We start from the raw sequence: 18,622 nt of genomic DNA on the forward strand, positions 1-18,622 counted from the left end.
ATTTGTGAATAAGTTACCACCAATTTGAAACTGGAGGGATATTGTGAATGTTTTTCTACTGCACTTTGGTCACAAAACATTCATACATACCACTGCAATTTGGTATTAGGAAGGGATGCCTTCAACACACCCCTACCTAATCCCGAATCGCAAACCCAAATTGCAATTCGGTAACAGGTTAGCGAATTGCTATTTGGGTTTGGTAAATGTCAAAGGGCCAGAAGTAGCAAAGGTTTTTACCCATTCTGTGTCTATGGGAAAAAGTGTTTGTACATATGGCCCAAAATGCCTTTCTGCATTCACTAACAGCCCGTTTGCGACCGGCAACAAGGTTTGTGTATGTGACCCTTGGTACTAAGATTTTGGCTCGAATGTAAGGTTAAATCCCCTCAGTGTTAGAAATTGATTGACATAATTTGAGACCCGTAACCCCCGTCTGCCCTGGGTTTCCTGAAAAAAATTCTCACAGCATGTATCCTTGTTATTACTATCTAAATCGAATAATTTAAGATTCCTGGAAATGTGCGTGAGCTCGTCCACACCAGTTTTCTTTCCTAATTCTGCAACTTGTGTGGTCCTGACTTTATAGTAGAATGACCAAAACTACGAATCCCATTATAAGTACTCAAATTGTCAGCAGCTCTCAACCTCGCAAGGTTGTCGTGAAGATCCTATGACATGAATATGCTGTTCTACCTTCGACTTCCCATTGAAATCTAAGGCACTGCTCATATAGTTAGGATTTTTTTTTTGTACCAAAAAGCAAGGGGCACTAGGGAGGGGGTTGAAAGGATGCGATGGCTGTGAGTGTAGCTGTGTCGGGTTCCGCCTCCTGTGTTTGCCCCAGTGAGGGCACCGAGAAGGCCGCCCTCTGCCCCGTCCAGGAGCGGCGGCGGCGCCGGCCTCATTCCCTCTCCCGGCCGTGAGTCACCGATCCCGACCGACTGCCCCTCCCGGCCTGCACCGCGGCCCCCGGGCTGAGGTGACGCGGTGGGTAGGGCCGCCCGCTCCCCGCCCACCTCCCTCCTCCCGGCCCGGCTCCTGCCTCTCATTCCCGGGCTAGGAGAAGGAGCGGGCAGGAGACGGAGAGAGGCCGGGAGCGGCGGAGCCTGGAGAGACAGCGACCGAGCCCCGCAGCGCCACCCCCACCGCAGCCATGAGCTGGGGCTCCGAGCTCTGGGTGAGTGCCGCCCAGGTGTGCGCCTCCGCCCCGCCGCCCGGGGCGGGGGCGAGGGGGCGAGGCCGGCCGCCTGCCAGGGTACATGTGGGGTCGGTGAGCGGCTGCGAGCGCCGCCCTCGGCCGTGCTCAGGTGTCGGGGGCTTTTGTTTGTTGTCCCAGGCGTCCCCGGGGCAGGTAGAGGTGCCTCCGGTAACCCCCCAACCCCGGACTCTGCCCGGTGCGGGCGGCAGGGGGCGCTGCCCCAGTTCAAGGCTGACAGCCCCCGGTCTTCCTACAAAGGGAAGCGGCGGCTCCGGCTGGTTGAACCCGCAGGTGACCCGGGGGCCGCGTTGGCAGGGCAGCCCCTGCTCCCGGGGTGCACGGGGGGAGCTAGGGCGGCCTGCAGGGGCTCGGGGGTCTGTGAGGGGGCTGAGGCAGCCTCGGAAGGGGCTAGAAGGGTTGCTCCAGGAGGAAGGGGGCGGGACTGCAAAGCCCAAGAGGGCACAGGAGAGAACAAGGAGCAGTCTACAAGGGAAGGGGCTGCAAGTCGCGGAGGCGAGACAGGCCCGAGTGTAAGGGCTGTCTCTTGGGTTCAGCCCCGGGGAGGTGGGGGTTAGAAGGGAATAGTGCGCTGCTCCAAAGTGTTGACGAGACATCAGCAGACTCGACAGGCAGGTCCTGTGTGAGGGGCCGAGTACAGTCACTAGAAGGTGGCAGGATGAAGAAAGGGGGTTCACGCAGGATACATAAATGCAGTGTTATAAGAGTAAGGGACTGAGGGCCGGGGACAGTCTCATTGGGGCGTGGGACTTGCAGCTTTACCCGGTGGGAGACGCCGCCCCCTTCAGAGAGAAAGGTAGTTTCCTGGGAGATGGCAGTTCGGGATGGAGCACCCGGAAGAGACAGAGGAAAGCCCACGGAGAGGGGTGTGGGTGGTTTAAAGGGGTACACGACACGTTGTCGGGTGTTGGCTGAGGCGCGGTGAGGTTATATTCGGGGAGAAAGCGGGGAGAGGAAGGCAACTTTAGTAAAGAGGGGCGCAGTAAGTCTTACTTGAATAGACACAATCATGTATTGCAGATGCAAATTGATGTAAACCATAACTTCTCAAGTCTTTGAGGTACAGTGATGCAGTATTAAAATATAAGTGTCAGCCTTGGTGAAGAGACCTATGATCATAGAGGCAACTCTAGTAGGAATGGTGGGTGACTTACCAGAAATCCTTATTAAACAAAGTTCAGACACGGTTAACCATATCAGGATTGTACGGGCAGTATGTATGTACTAGAAAACAGCGGGACCAACTGTCTGCGACACCCATGCTTTTTTTTTTTTCACTGCGACTAAGAGTATGTGATGTGACAATGCACCCATACACCAGTTTGAGAAGCAATATGCAGGTCAACCCCCCCCCCCCCCACACCAAAAAAGCGCCGAATAAAGTGGTAGCACTTAAAAAAAAAAACTCCCTGAAAAATGCTTCCCTGTGTTCAGCCCGTGAGGCTGGCTTGCATGTGGCAGACCCACCCAAATATCATATTTTGGGGGTGGGGGGGAGAAGAGGGGTCCATTACTTGCTAGTAATGGCGACCCAACGATATTCGCTCAAGTTTTCAACATTGGATTTCGGTTTCTGGATCTTAGGTCTGCAAATGTGTGAGAGATGCGCAAATCCTGAGGTGAGACTAACAGCATGGACTGGTGTTTGGAAGTATGTATATGCACAGGAGGAGTTTCTTCTTTTATTGAGCGAATGGGGTAGTGGTCACTGCTTCAAGTGTCACAGCACACCTGTCCAGAATATTAGGGCGAAAGTGTGTTCCCATTTTTATCAAGAACTGAAATTGTATCAGAAATAATGGCAAGTCGGTATATTGTGTTGAAATTTACTGCTTTTTTAAAGCCCTTGAGGAAGTGCCTAAATATCGCAAAACACGTGTTGGCTGTCTATACACACTGATGGGATTAATTTAAACATGAACTGGCATTTTAGAGGGTGCCTCAAATAAGATGCTTGTGGTTGGTGATGTGATGGCAACCCCTATCCCCGCCCTCACCTTTATATACTTAAAGCTGTTTTAGAGAAGAGTTACCAGGTGGTAATGGACCCTGGACAACCAAGACAACATTGTGGAACAGAGTAGACCAAAATAACTAATTAACTCTGCCATTTATTGATCCTTAGTTCAATGTCTTCTTGAGTGTGAAAATGCCACATACTTAACTGTCCTGGCCAAACTGTTGCATCACCTCCAGCTAGTGCATAACGCAGACACCAGGGTGATTTGTTCCGTGTTCAGAGGCACATGTGTTATCCCTGTTTTTAGAGTTTGCATTTGTGCTTCTTAAGCACAGAGCTACCTTTAAAGCTGTGTTCACCAGGGGAAAAAAACATCTATTCAAACACAGTGCATTCCTGGGCAGCCGAGTTCATGGGGCACATACCTGGGCGAAGGTTGTGTTGCGGACACCAGTCTATAGACCTTTTCCCAAAAATAAGGGCAGCCGCTTATGGGAATAGTGTTCTTAGTGGCAACTGCAGTAGAATGGAATCTGCTCCCACAAGCTCTGCGTCCATAGCCTAGCTTTATACAGTTTAGAAAGTGGCTCAAGACCTTTCTTTTCAATAAGTAGAATATTGTTCTTCACATAATGCACAGTGTTAACTTGTCTTATTGGTTAGGGACGCCCCCTGTGTTTCCTGTAGCCCATTCAATGGAGGGGTTTAGCTTACTTACTATTACCTCATGGCTGTTGGTTGTGTTGTTGGTCTGGGCACCACTGTGGTGCAGCCTCGTCAAACTCTGTAAAGTCTGGTCTGAAATATGGCAAATAGCCAACGCCACGCTTATCTTTAAGACCTCCAGCTGGCCATAGAGTAACGTTGGTTATTGTTCAGAGCTGATGAGTTTTGCTTTTTAATTGTAATGGGTACTGGAGCCACTCTGCCACGACAGCGTGTAATCGGTGAGCCAGGTGTATAGGGATGTGTGACATTTTTACTAACTAGTGTCAGATTTGAGTATTTCAACCAGAAGTGTTTATCCTGTAGAGACAAACTGTAAACACTTTACTTTTTGACTGACTACCTTATTGGGTAGGTACATGGTACACGACTGAGGTACGATGGAAGGGGAGGAGCTGCATCTTCTGCACTGTTGCTGATAGGCAGTGAACTCACCTACTGTACCAGGAGAAAGGAATGCAGCATCTCGGCCTTGTGCTCCTGCACACACCTGATGGAAATGTTTCTTAAAGTGACATAAGAGCAGTGTGGGAAGCAACCCTTAGTGACAGATGCCACCCCGTGTATTTGGGATGCACCAAAGGGACACTCGGATGCCAGTAGCTTGGAAGCCATATTAGACAAGACGCGGGCGGTTGTGTGACACAGAGTGGACGGTTGAGGCCATCTGACAACAGCTGAACCCTAGAACAGACTCTTCCTTTACTGATTCCCATAAACCTGGATGTAGATCCTTTGGCTGTGGGGATGATGCTGTTCGGTAACTGCACTAATGGCCAAACAGTAAGACCCATGTCGTCACTCCCATGGGACACAACTGGTGATGACTCTGGGCTGCCTTTGAGATTGTTCTTCGGTCTCGGCTTGATTTATTGTTGCAGGTTCATTCAAATATACATGATAGGCTTTGGCTCCGCCCACAGGAATATTTCTCTCTCACCACATGCAGTCTGATGTATGGTATAACAGTCTGCACTCTAGGAAGTGCTTCCATTGAAAGGCACGAGAAAGTACATTAGCCTGGAAAGTACACTGTCATCGCACTGTATAGAAGCAAACCTATTTTTTTTTTGGTCGTCTGTTGTCACAGTCACGTGATCTGGCTTTACCATGCTAAACAGCATGTATGGATGAAAACATGTATTTGTGCATGCCCGTAATTGCATGAATGAGGATGTGAAAGTGAGTCACGTTGGCTGTGCTCGTCGTTTTGTTGCTGTTGGCGTGTAACAACCACGTGGAGAGCAGTCCCATCAGGGTGTTATCCAGGATCTACAGAACGGACAGTTAGGGCAGCAGCAAGTACATTGGTGGGTATAAGACACTTAAAATTAGGATTGTACAGTAAAGTCCATTGTGCTGGTGCAGACAGAAGTCACGCCGATTACTCCCCTCAGATTAAACCCTCGATATGTGTGAAAGAATATTGTGAAAGTGGACAGTGCGCTAGACATCCTTTCCGTCAACACACTATTGTTAGTTTGTCCTCAAGGACAAATCGCAGCAGCACGTCCAATACAGCGTGCGCGCTCCGGCCACCCCCCCCCCTCCTTTCCATACGTCGCCTGATTACTGATTAGTGGAACGAGATTGCAGACCAGAAAAGAAGGGAGGGGCGAAAAGGGTGTGGCATTCTTGAAAACAGTAAACACGTTTCAGTAAAAAAAACAAAAACCATCTACGCTACGCGCCACTTTGATGTTATTCCAGAGGCAATATTTCCTGCTCTGAGTATATTTTTCTTGGGTTACCCGGGACGAGCATAAGTATTCACTAATGTCTGAGAAAATATTGCTATTGACATCACTGTACCAGTGGAAGCTGTAAGTGGGTGCTACTTTATTACCAGGCTCGTGGACTCTTATTTCCCCCCATATCTTGTAAAATACTATATACAGGGAGTGCAGAATTATTAGGCAAGTTGTATTTTTGAGGATCAATTTTATTATTGAACAACAACCATGTTCTCAATGAACCCAAAAAACTCATTAATATCAAAGCTGAATATTTTTGGAAGTAGTTTTTAGTTTGTTTTTAGTTTTAGCTATGCTAGAGGGATATCTGTGTGTGCAGGTGACTATTACTGTGCATAATTATTAGGCAACTTAACAAAAAACAAATATATACCCATTTCAATTATTTATTATTACCAGTGAAACCAATATAACATCTCACCATTCACAAATATACATTTCTGACATTCAAAAACAAAACAAAAACAAATCAGTGACCAATATAGCCACCTTTCTTTGCAAGGACACTCAAAAGCCTGCCATCCATAGATTCTGTCAGTGTTTTGATCTGTTCACCATCAACATTGCGTGCAGCAGCAACCACAGCCTCCCAGACACTGTTCAGAGAGGTGTACTGTTTTCCCTCCTTGTAAATCTCACATTTGGTGATGGACCACAGGTTCTCAATGGGGTTCAGATCAGGTGAACAAGGAGGCCATGTCATTTGATTTCCTTCTTTTATACCCTTTCTTGCCAGCCACGCTGTGGAGTACTTGGACGCGTGTGATGGAGCATTGTCCTGCATGAAAATCATGTTTTTCTTGAAGGATGCAGACTTCTTCCTGTACCACTGCTTGAAGAAGGTGTCTTCCAGGAACTGGCAGTAGGACTGGGAGTTGAGCTTGACTCCATTCTCAACCCGAAAAGGCCCCACAAGCTCATCTTTGATGATACCAGCCCAAACCAGTACTCCACCTCCACCTTGCTGGCGTCTGAGTCGGACTGGAGCTCTCTGCCCTTTACCAATCCAGCCACGGGCCCATCCATCTGGCCCATCAAGACTCACTCTCATTTCATCAGTCCATAAAACCTTAGAAAAATCAGTCTTGAGATATTTCTTGGCCCAGTCTTGACGTTTTAGCTTGTGTGTCTTGTTCAGTGGTGGTCGTCTTTCAGCCTTTCTTACCTTGGCCATGTCTCTGAGTATTGCACACCTTGTGCTTTTGGGCACTCCAGTGATGTTGCAGCTCTGAAATATGGCCAAACTGGTGGCAAGTGGCATCGTGGCAGCTGCACGCTTGACTTTTCTCAGTTCATGGGCAGTTATTTTGCGCCTTGGTTTTTCCACACGCTTCTTGCGACCCTGTTGACTATTTTGAATGAAACGCTTGATTGTTCGATGATCACGCTTCAGAAGCTTTGCAATTTTAAGAGTGCTGCATCCCTCTGCAAGATATCTCACTATTTTTGACTTTTCTGAGCCTGTCAAGTCCTTCTTTTGACCCATTTTGCCAAAGGAAAGGAAGTTGCCTAATAATTATGCACACCTGATATAGGGTGTTGATGTCATTAGACCACACCCCTTCGCATTACAGAGATGCACATCACCTAATATGCTTAATTGGTAGTAGGCTTTCGAGCCTATACAGCTTGGAGTAAGACAACATGCATAAAGAGGATGATGTGGTCAAAATACTAATTTGCCTAATAATTCTGCACTCCCTGTATATATTTTCAATGCACGGGCGTCATTTAGACCCTCTCGTTAGTGCGCAAACTATTTCATTTAAGCCTGTGTGCGCACCACCAACGTTAAGGTGCTGGTAACTGCCCATGTAGAACGTAAAAAATGTCATAACGAAGCGCACAGGAGAGCGCGCAACGCCGTTTGGGGGCATCACTATTAATGTGTTTTTAACACATCTCCACAATAACGCACCTGATGCTTGGCGCGCGTTAATTCTTACGGGGCGTGTTTGCGTCCGCGATTGACACCAGGATACGAGTGAGTCTGTTAGCAGGGGCGTAAACAAACTGGAGGGGATTCCCCCACAAGAAAATGGAGCGGGCCCACCCTCCAGACCTACTCAGGCCAGGTGCTGTGGGGCCCCTGGAACTCGTGCCCCCGCCTGCACCTTCAGGGGCCACAGGAACATTTGTTGCACCACTGCCTGTTAATGGGCACTCTTGAGTCGTGTTTCATTAGTGATGGGCGGCGGGGATTGGCGTGGGAAGGTGGCCTTGCTTCGGTGGTCTGCAGATGTGCTGTCCCACTGGAGCGGTAATACAGTGGTTCTGATCCACACCTCCTGGTGTCCTTTCTGCTCTTCAGCTCTGAGGAGTTCAAAACGGTGCTCTGCACCCACCCTGCATATATGAATAGTTGATTGTAGACGAAATTACCTTATTTAGGATATAAAGGGAACGCATACGTTAGGTAGGACCGCAGGTGGCTTGATCAATGGTGCGTATGAATCAAACACGCATTCACTACCCTGCTGTAATGTTTGGTGGTCTGTGTAATGCAGTGTCCCGTCAGCCCTCTTCATATACCCTGGCTTAGCCTCATATATTTGTCTTTCTGCTCATGGCGGTACGAGGTTACCATTGAGATGACACATTGGACTGTTGACGCTTCGACGTGGCGTAAATCTCTTGCTTTGTTTCTTGCCTTATGTCTTACTGCTCTTTGTGGTGGTGAACAGTGAAAGTATTCTCGCGTTGCACCATAAATATAGAAATGCTTCAAGAGTGGTGTGCATCTCCATACATTTTTGGAGGCGACTGTACAAGTAGACTACCTGGACAGGTGCTGTAGGCGCAGGGTTTAGAGATCCTGCCTCCGTACCGACTGCAGCTTTGCCGAGTTAAACCTCCATGCCGTCCTTCACTCACACCAGGACAACTCGTTTGTCTAGGATTTTCAAAATTGTTCGCCTGGTTTCTGCTTCCACACATCTATCCACCTTTCCGTCCTAATGCTCCCTCCTAGCAAGTTTTTTTTATTCCACATTCTGAATTCGGCCTATGCTGAACCATGATTCTTGCACCGTATGTGGACCCTGGGGGGCTTTATGTCTCCTGCATTGCTCTCTTCAGGTCTTGTGTTATCATTGTCTCGCCTGTGAGCTTTCTCGATTCTGCGCTTGTTTTTCAGGCTGTGACCTCCCCGACCGAGACAGTCAGTGGTATAGTTGTAATACTTTGTTCTGCTGGACAGAGACCCCCCATGCACCCTAACATTCTTCTGTGAGATGCTTTTAAAGCTCTTACGCTCAAGGATGATCATGGGATGTTTTCACTCTCCTGTTTGTTCTTAAGCCTTTCTTCTCATCTAGTCTCCCTGGGCATCTCCTCCCCACCTTTATGACTTGGCTTTTGCCTGCCCGAAATCACAGTTTTCACCTTTCCAGTTCCTCTTTGAATTTTCCTAAACCCCTCCTTATTTTTTCAAATCATATCAGTATTTTGTGAAGGGGGGGCACTGAGTACCTCATTGTAATTGGAAAGGGAGAGCACTGCCATTCTTTAGTGGAGGTGTAGTGCTTTTAACGAGAGAGTACTAACACTTAGCAGCAAACACGAGTGAGCACCTACAACTCAGTCATTTTTTTTCAAGCGGTCTCAGAAAGGAAGGTAAAGGCATATGTATTAAAATGGGATGTTTTCTACAAGGTTAATAAATACGCTGATCCATTTCCCAGGGCGAGTGGTGGAGTCAAACAGCAAAAAACAAAAAAAAACAAAAAAAATGTACTCCTGTTGTGGCAGGCTATTAAGCACACTTCAAAGCTAAGTCTGGCCATCAGATCAGAAGTTTGATTACATACTACTTGAATTAGATGGGCTCCTAATTTAATCCTAGCCTGACAGTAAAAGTCAGCGCTGTCTGTCTTGCACCTTGTGCATGACCTGGAGGGGGCCCATACATATATAGGAGTTGGAAAAGGGATAGATGGGCACAGTGGAGATCATTGTGCTGTATAAAGTTACTGTGCATTGGCAGATAGGTTTGAAGAGTGAGTCACCACTCTGCCCCCTTTCTCACTAGTAGAGCCCACACCAATCCCACCTGAGCCCTGGATCCAGATGTAATTCTCTGATAGGCAGCTGTGGTGTCCATACACCAAAAATATGGCAAATATCAGCAAAAGTACACAGCACCTGAACTATACAATTCACTACCTCACTTATCACTCACTTAGGACCGTATGAATGTGTGCCTTACACCATTTTATTGATCTGAGTAAACTTCAAAAAGAGATTGCCTTTGAGTAAGCTAGCATTCATTTCAGGCAGCTTGCCACTGCTGTCAGTTTGAGGGGAGAGAACTCAGAGCGATTATCAAGTAGCTATTCTGTTGGCAATGCCCCTGGACAGACACACATTTCACAAATATGTCTACTCCCAACCTTCACTATCTGACAGACACTGAACTACAAACTAAAGCTGTCTGGGTCACTTAAGCTGCGAAATTTGCCAATGGTGACTTTCCTGCTATTATGCCAGTAGAATCAGAGACCAGAATTTAATTTTCCGGAAGACAGTTTTGATACAACTGACATTGTTTGGGAAAAATGGAGGAGGCAGAACAGTACAGGTCCCCTCTAGCTTTTTATATACAAAGGCAACCTCTTCCAGAATAACACTGAGTTCTTATTAGCTCGCGTCGCCTCTGAAGTGTATACTTCTATGAGGCAGTGATTTGTAAAGTACATCCACACATCAGGCTGTTTGAAGGTGGATGGAAGGATAGAGTTCAAACCGGGGGGGGGGGGAGTGTTATCTAGTTCATCTTTGGTTGTCCGCTGCAGGGGAACACACTTGATTTGTTGAAGATTATCTGAATGCCACATTAATGTCCAAAACCCTCCCTAGTGTGTGTGTGTGTGTGTATGTGTATGTGTATATATATATATATATATATATATATATATATATATAGCCAAACATATTCTCTGTATAAGGATATGAGATGTAGCTTATCTGCCAACTTAAGCACCCTATCAAACCTCTGCTAACAAGCAAGAGGTTCCATCGCTTGACCAAAAAGTACAGGAAACAATTGGTAGTACAGTCTGCTTCCATGCCCCACGTCCCTGCAGACCACTATCCATGAAGCATGTTCAGTCCAGTAATCAAGGGCAAAAAATATTTTTGTGTAACATTTCATGCAGGTAGCCCAAGCTCAGTGTTTCATAAGATCTGTGTGTACCTAGAGATTCATGTGAAAGCAGGGTACACAGCAAAGAACTCTTCAGCATCGTCAAGGAGTTCTCCAACGCCAACGCCGTCACAGGATTTGTGCAAATCCCTCGCCACTTTCTTCCATCGCAAGATCAGCGACCTCCACAACAGCTTCGGACACCAGACCCAACATAAAACCACCGAACCCGCACCCCCGGCCATTACCCTCAACAACTGGACCCACATCAACACTGAAGAAACCAAATCCATCATGAACTCTATCCACTCCGGCACCCCTTCGGACCCCTGCCCTCACTTCATCTTTAACAAAGCCGACGACATCATCGCCCCACACCTCCAGACCGTCATCAACTCTTCTTTTTCTTCTGCTACCTTCCCCGAATGCTGGAAACACGCCAAAGTCAACGCCCTACTAAAGAAACCTACGGCTGACCCGAGCGACCTGAAAAACTTCTGCCCCATCTCTCTTCTGCCTTTCCCAGCCAAGGTAATAGAGAAGACCGTCAACAAACAGCTGACCACCTTCCTGGAAAACAACAACCTGCTCGACCCTTCACAAACCGGATTCCGAACCAACCACAGCACGGAAACCGCCCTCATCTCAGTCACTGACGACCTCAGAACCCTGATGGACAACGGTGAAACAGTCGCCCTCATTCTCCTCGACCTCTCGGCTGCCTTCGACACGTCTGTCACCGCACCCTAATCACCCGCCTCCGCTCCTCCGGGATCCAAGGCCAGGCCCTGGACTGGATCGCCTCCTTCCTCTCAAACTGTTCCCAAAGAGTTTACCTCCCTCCGTTTCGCTCAGAACCCACCGAGATCATCTGCGGCGTACCTCAAGGCTCATCGCTCAGCCTGTCACTCTTCAATGTCTACATGAGCCCCCTCGCCAACATCGTTCGCAAGCACGACATCATCATCACCTCCTACGCCGACGACACCCAACTTATACTCTCCCTCACCAAGGACCCCGCCAGCGCCAAGACCAACCTACAAGAGGGTATGAAGGACGTCGCAGATTGGATGAGGCTCAGCCGCCTAAAGCTGAACTCTGAAAAAACGGAAGTCCTCATCCTCGGCAACACCCCGTCCGCCTGGGACGACTCCTGGTGGCCCACGGCCCTCGGCACCGCACCGACCCCCACGCCCGCAACCTCGGCTTCATCTTGGACCCTCTTCTCACCATGACCAAGCAAGTCAACGCCGTGTCCTCCGCCTGCTTCCTCACCCTCCGCATGCTCTGCAAGATCTTCTGCTGGATCCCCGCCGACACTAGAAAAACCGTGACCCACGCCCTCGTCACGAGCCACCTGGACTACGGCAACACCCTCTACGCCGGGACCACAGCCAAACTCCAAAATCGCCTGCAACGCATTCAAAACGCCTCGGCCCGCCTCATCCTTGACACACCCCGCAGCAGCCACTTCTCCGCACACCTGAGACACCTGCATTGGCTCCCAGTCAGCAAAAGGATCACCTTTCGACTTCTCACCCACGCACACAAAGCCCTCCACAACAAGGGACCGGAATACCTCAACCGATGCCTCAGCTTCTACGTCCCCACCCGCCTCCTCCGTTCCTCTGGTCTCGCACTCGCTGCCGTCCCTCACATCCGCCGCTCCACGGCGGGTGGGAGATCTTTCTCCTTCCTGGCGGCCAAGACCTGGAACTCCCTCCCCACCAGCCTCAGGACCACTCCGCTTTCCGGAGACTCCTAAAAACCTGGCTATTCGAGCAGCAGTAACCCCCCCTTTCCCCTAGTGCCTTGAGACCCGCACGGGTGAGTAGCGCGCTTTATAAATGTTAATGATTTGATTTGATACAATCAGGTGGTGTTTCACTTGTAGGTGGAAAAGATTAGAAGACGTGCTGCATCCTAGAATAAACCCACCCTGGTCTGGGTACACAATTGATGTTCGTAATCTGTTGGCCTCCAGCTTCCTGGGGATTTAGTTTAGGATTGAGAGGGTGTGGAAAGAAAACCTGTTTAGTGGAGCCTCTCCTGGCTTGGTTACCTTTAGTACTCTGACTTGAATCTCTCATGGACGGCGTAAAGTTTCCCATTTCTATGAGTAAATGCATGCCACTGAAGCATCAATCCCCAGTAAGTGTCATTTAACTCCTGGGGTATAACTGGACCCTGGTTTTACCTATGCTTAACATTTAATTGCTGCCTTTATCTGCACTTTTTCTCTCTTGTCAGCTGGGAAAACTAGATCCAAAAAAACAAACTGTGATACCATTTGGATGAAGAGCGGCAGCTGATAATTTAGAAGCGCATAATGATTGAGTACAGATCGGTTAATGACTCTAGGTGCTATTGGTTCATTCTTGTGGGTGCTACTGGATAGCAACCACAAAATAAGCTTTTCTGCTCTCACTTTCTAGGGGTTGTCTAGGAATGTAAGAGTATGATTCTGACAACTTAGATGCTTCGTCAGAATAGCAAGCCAGACCCACCGTTCCAGAAGCTCTGCTTCAAGAATGGAGCTTGAGTGATATCTGATCTCAGAATTGCAGTTCTTATCCCTCTGTGCTGATCGTTCCCTCATGGTCACCCTGCAGATGAATTGGACTGTTCTCATACAAGGACCACAAACTACAACCTTGAATGCTCCCCATTCCATTTCTTTGAGGAGCGCTAATTCTTGAGGATGTAGTTCTATATCTTTGTCCCTGCGGTTATCCTAAAGACTCCCATTTTTATAGAGCATGTTGCAGGCACCTGGTCAGCGCAACCACAGTTTTAGCATTGGTAATAAAGGTTGCAGTCAAAGTTCTCCCCAATTATGAAATGATACCAGTTAAGCTCCCATTGGTAGTTTATCTATTTCTTGTGTAACTAATGCATCGGGGAGAAACAAGATAACTCTGTGTAGTGGTTGAGTATGCCTCCAAATGTGTAGTCCCCAGCATATCGGCTAGCGTTGAAAGTAGGCAGCTGCCTTGCTGCTGGTAGTTGGGTGGTAAGAGCTGCATGAGCAAGCCTATTGACATCTCCTTCCCCGTTATTGTGATCATAATGTTTACTGACTTCCCCCGCCCACTCACGAGTGTAAACTTTCTATTTGGGTCTGCCAAATATTTGTAAAGAAAGAAATACTGTCCCAATTGTTGTTTAGGTTTTTTTTTCTTACAATAAATCTGGTTATTGAAATTTAAAATATTTGTGAACCAGTTAACCATTTTTTGGAGGCTTTGTAGTAGATTTCCTACCTGGTTTAAAAAGCATTTCATCAGGAGAAATTTATTTTATAACTATATCCAATTTTAAACCTGGTAACCTAAATATTTTATGATTATTTGATGGGGAGGCAATAGGTGTACAGAGGGAATATATAACCCACTGCATTTTATCCAAAATGCTGTCCAATGTTACCTTTCATTATATTGTAATAACCTGCTACGTTTTCAGATGTTTTGAGTAGGCACAGCAGGTGAGCAAAACATTCTATTTTTAAGAAAAAAGCAGAGCTCTGACTTCTATAAAAGCGTTTTTGCACCGTTCATTAAGGAGGCTGCTCGCTTTATAGATACAATCTTCCATTTTTAGAGCTCCGCTCCCCATAGACATCCTTCCACCCCAGGCGTAGAAGGAAAATCACTCCCATGGAACCATACATCAGTAATTTAACCATAGCAAAACAGAAGAGAATTAAAGGTGAGGCACACTGACTTCTTTCAGTTTCATTCTCTCTGCAAGGTGGGCAAAGCCTGAGGGAGAGCTATGCTTTATTCAGACATTGGGCCTTTAAAGTGATCATCCACTGTAGAGAAAAACAACAGTTCTCTCTACCCACTCTTGTATCTCTGTCAGTCACCAAGAATACGCATTCTGCAATGTTCTTTTTTTTGTCTGCTGGGTTTTGAGACTTACTGTGACATCATTAACCCAATGGTCCCTTTAGGGGCGAGTATGTCGGAGTTTATTGAATGGGCAAGCAGTGTAGATGCATGCTTAGAGCGTTCCTCAAACAACTCCTCAGATCATCGACTAACCATAGTGTCATGGATATTACCCAAGCGCAAACCTTCTGAGAAGCTCAGGGTATTGTTAATTTACCATTGCTCGCACACCTCCAGTTGAAGGACTGCTCGGTGGTTACACTCTTAGAGGGTGAAGCAGTAACTCAAAACAGACTGGGGAAATTGTGTCATAAACTGTTTTTTTTTAAAATCTTTATCTCTGTGAAAGTATTAAAGTGTTAGGGATAAAGCTTCAGGGTTGGAAGTCGCTGCTCGGAGTGGATTTAGAAATCAAGTTTTGTCTGTGTGACACCCCCTGTCAAACGTTTGATATTTGCATAACCTGGTAATATAATAGTGAAAAAATGTTTCAGCCTACTACAATGTGACCCATGTAAGAAGTTGAATCACAGCTCTCCCTGCTTGGGATTGATCCTCCTGGGTTTCTGATGCCATCATGCTCTAGCAGTCTTTTTTTTCCCCTTTGCACCGATATGTATAATCTCCCAATACCATGTGTAGTCACCGGCAGTGGATGGGAACGCGCTCATTTTCTTCAGGCACAAAATCGCTTTCTGACGATATGCATTTTTCCGTAGTTTTGGGCTTGCATCTCTGTATCTTAGAATCCAGCACGTATGATTTGGATGTACCGTGCTCTAGTTATTGGTTGACTTATTTGTTTTATCCATGCTGCTGGTGCTCCGTGTCTGCAAGCTTCTAGATGATGGCCTTGGCGTCCCTGTGGTCTGTCGCGCAGAAGGAAACATTGGTCCTTGTAGATTTCCCTTCCGCAAATGAGTACAAATAAGAAGCAAACAATGGAGCACAGCGTCCCTGTGCAATGTCAAACACTGGGAAGTGCAGCCTTGGCAGTGGGTGAGAGACTAGCGGTAATGAAATGCCGAGGATAGCATCCGGCCTTAAGGGGTTTTGTTTTTAGAGTGTAAACAGAACAGTGCCATTTCCTGCCAAGTGCTTCAATATTTAATGTAGACAGTCAATGTCAATAATTATCCAACGAGATGATTTTAAGTCTCTTTTTATTTAAAATTGACTGCACTTTCGTATGTCCTTGTGCGGCATGTCGTCATACTTGGGACCCAAACAATAAGGGCTCGGAGTGACTAATGTATTTTGCAAATGTTTTCTCTCTTCAGCGCGTGCGCCATCCGCCCTGCTGCACCTTACTTTTAGTTACTCTTATGTCGCCGTTGATTGCTCTGTAAGCTGCTAGAGTCCCCCGCCCCCAAACTCCTCAGAAGACACACTTGCTGCCCACCGCTGCTGCTGGGAGGGACACCGTGCTTCCAGCAGACGCGAACAGATTTTTGTAAAGCTGGTCCGTACAATGTGGCATCTGCCTCGGAAAAACCTCTGAATTGGAAACAACACTGTTTAATTTAAATACATATGAAGGTCGTGTTCTGCACTGCAAGTACTAACTGCGTTTATTTGTGGAGAATCCTCCTCCTCTTTCGCGTGGGCCTCGCTGCAGTTATTCAGCATGTGACCTGTTGTGTTGATCCCGTTTAGGCGGGAAAGCGCCGTTTCTCGTGGGTGACACGTTCTCTGGAGGTTACGCCTGCTATGCCTTTTGACGGGGAGCAGAGCAAAGCCGTACTGAGCTGGGGCGCCACAGTGAAAGGCTGTCGTGGTTGTCTTTGACACACCACGGACATTAGCCTTGAGCATTTTGGCCCCTCGTTGTTTTCGTATAGTGTGTTTCGGCTGGTTCTTTATTCAATACCTTCCTCAAGATGTTCAGTCAGTGGCCTTCTTGATGCTGTCAACTTGCCTTGTTCTCTTGCCCATCATTCCAGGATACTTTTACTTAATTCTCCCGCCGAAAGTGCCTATCCCTAGCACAGCTTACCTACAAATGCAATGCCTGATGTTTTCCCTGCTATGGTTGCCCTCGAGTGACCTTTGTCGTTGGAATCCATAATTAACTATACTACGTCCTCCACCCTGTCCCATTCAGTCGCTTTCTTGCAAGCCCCTGATTGCAGAAATTCTGACCATGCTTGTGCATACACCTTCCTTGTGGATACTGATAAGGACTCGATCAGCTGTAGCATTCTTTGTTGCCTACGTTCCACTATTCTGGTGGCATGGGAGTCTTATCTCCGTCTGCCTCGTGGGCCAGTCCATGGAAACGCTCCCACTGTGAATGAGACAAAGCATCCGCAATATCATTGTCTGCACCCTGCACGTGTCTGGCTGTAAATACAATGTCATTCTTAAGATAAGCCAACACAAATACTCTTACCATTTTCAAAACTTGTGAGTTCCTGGCTGACTGCCTATTCACAACATGCACCACTGCTGTGTTATCCACTCTAAAGATGACCCACTGGTATGGTAACAATGTGGCCCAGAAATGCACAGCAACCATTTGTGGAAAAGTTTTTAGTTTTAAGGATTTATAAAGCGCGTAGTGACCCAAAGGCATCCCAGCGCTAAACCTAACCTGACCAGTGTTAGCAATAGGAGAATTCAGAGAGCTACCTACAGAAAAGAATGGTCTTAAGTTTTTTTCTAAAAAGCAGTTCTGAGTGTTCATGACGGAGTTCAGAGGGAAGATCATTCCAGAGACGAGCGGCCTTGGTGGAGAAGGAGTTGGCCCCCCAGGCTCTCCTAGACCGCAAGATGGTCACAAGTCGAGAGGAGGAGGACCTTAGACTTCGAGAGGGGACATAAAGATATAGCCGCTTTCTAAAGAACATTGGACCCTTATCTTGCAGGGCTCTGTGAACAATGCATAGGGTCTTGAAATAAATACGCTGCTTAATAGGGAGCCAGTGAAGTATGGAAAAAGCAGGCTTAGCGGATAAATGTCTGGGAAGATTGACAAGAAGCCTGGCAGCTGCGTTCTGGACTGTTTGCAGCCTTTTTATGACATAAGCCGGGGCGCTGAGAAAAAGTGAGTTCCCATAGTCCAGACGGAAAAGGATCAGAGTTTGAACAAGGATTCTTCTGGCCATAGGGGGAAGAAGATTAAAGATTTTCCTAAGGACTCTTAAAATGCCAAAGCATGTAGAGGAAACTCTTTTTGCTTGATAATCCATGGTCAGGCGAGAATCCACCCAAAAACCAAGGCTTTTTACCTGGTCCTTGGGAGGAGGAAGATTGTTGAAGGCCTCAGAGTATAGTGAAAGGGGAGGGGCTGGGGGGCATTGCCTAGTACAATGACTTCTGACTTTCCATCATTAAATTTAAGCTTAGACTGGATCATCCAAACTCCAATGTCTTTCATACAACACGAAAGGTTGGCCGCCGACGAATCCCCAGAACTAGATAGTGACACCACAAGTTGAGTATCGTCGGCATAGGTGACCAAAGACAGATTGTAGGGAGCGATCACTTTAGCCAGCGGGGATAGATAAACATTAAAAAGAGTTGGACTCAGGGAGGAGCCCTGAGGAACTCCACAAGTCAATGGAAAGATATCAGAGAAGTAGGCTCGGTCCAGGACTTGAAAAGATCTACCTTTGACGAAAGCGGACAGCCAGGACAGTGCTAGGCCTCCTATCCCTAATTCAGAGAGCCTACAGCAGAGAAGGTTGTGATCCACCGTGTCAAAAGCTGCGCTGAGATCAAGTAGAATCACGGCTACATGAGACCCTTGGTCCAGAAGTTGCCGGGCTGACTCCGTCACTGTAAGGAGGGCTGACTCCGTGAAAAATCTCTAGAAATGCTATACTTCTGCCCCTTTCTTTCCATGCTGGCGGCCAGTCCTCTGTGCACCATCTTCCTTACTGGAATATGCCTAAATCAACACCGCCCGAGGCGTTTGAAAACATT

The 18,622-nt window shown here is 47.3% G+C and overlaps 1 protein-coding gene across 2 annotated transcripts in view; it reads left to right on the forward strand.

Annotated features, from left to right (window-relative positions):
- Positions 1-834: 834 nt before the first annotated feature.
- The window catches only part of FNBP1L (formin binding protein 1 like), a 445,620-nt gene continuing 427,832 nt past the window's right edge, over positions 835-18,622 (forward strand). The window contains exon 1 of one of the 2 annotated variants that reach the window (XM_069232381.1): positions 835-1,180. In XM_069232381.1, coding sequence (XP_069088482.1) covers positions 1,157-1,180 — 24 coding nt within the window. In that variant the 5' untranslated portion in view covers positions 835-1,156. The remainder of the gene's footprint in view (positions 1,181-18,622) is intronic. The other variant, XM_069232380.1, reaches the window with a different exon arrangement.

The sequence above is a fragment of the Pleurodeles waltl genome, chromosome 4_2, assembly GCF_031143425.1.
Source record: "Pleurodeles waltl isolate 20211129_DDA chromosome 4_2, aPleWal1.hap1.20221129, whole genome shotgun sequence".
Classification (NCBI taxonomy): domain Eukaryota; kingdom Metazoa; phylum Chordata; class Amphibia; order Caudata; family Salamandridae; genus Pleurodeles; species Pleurodeles waltl.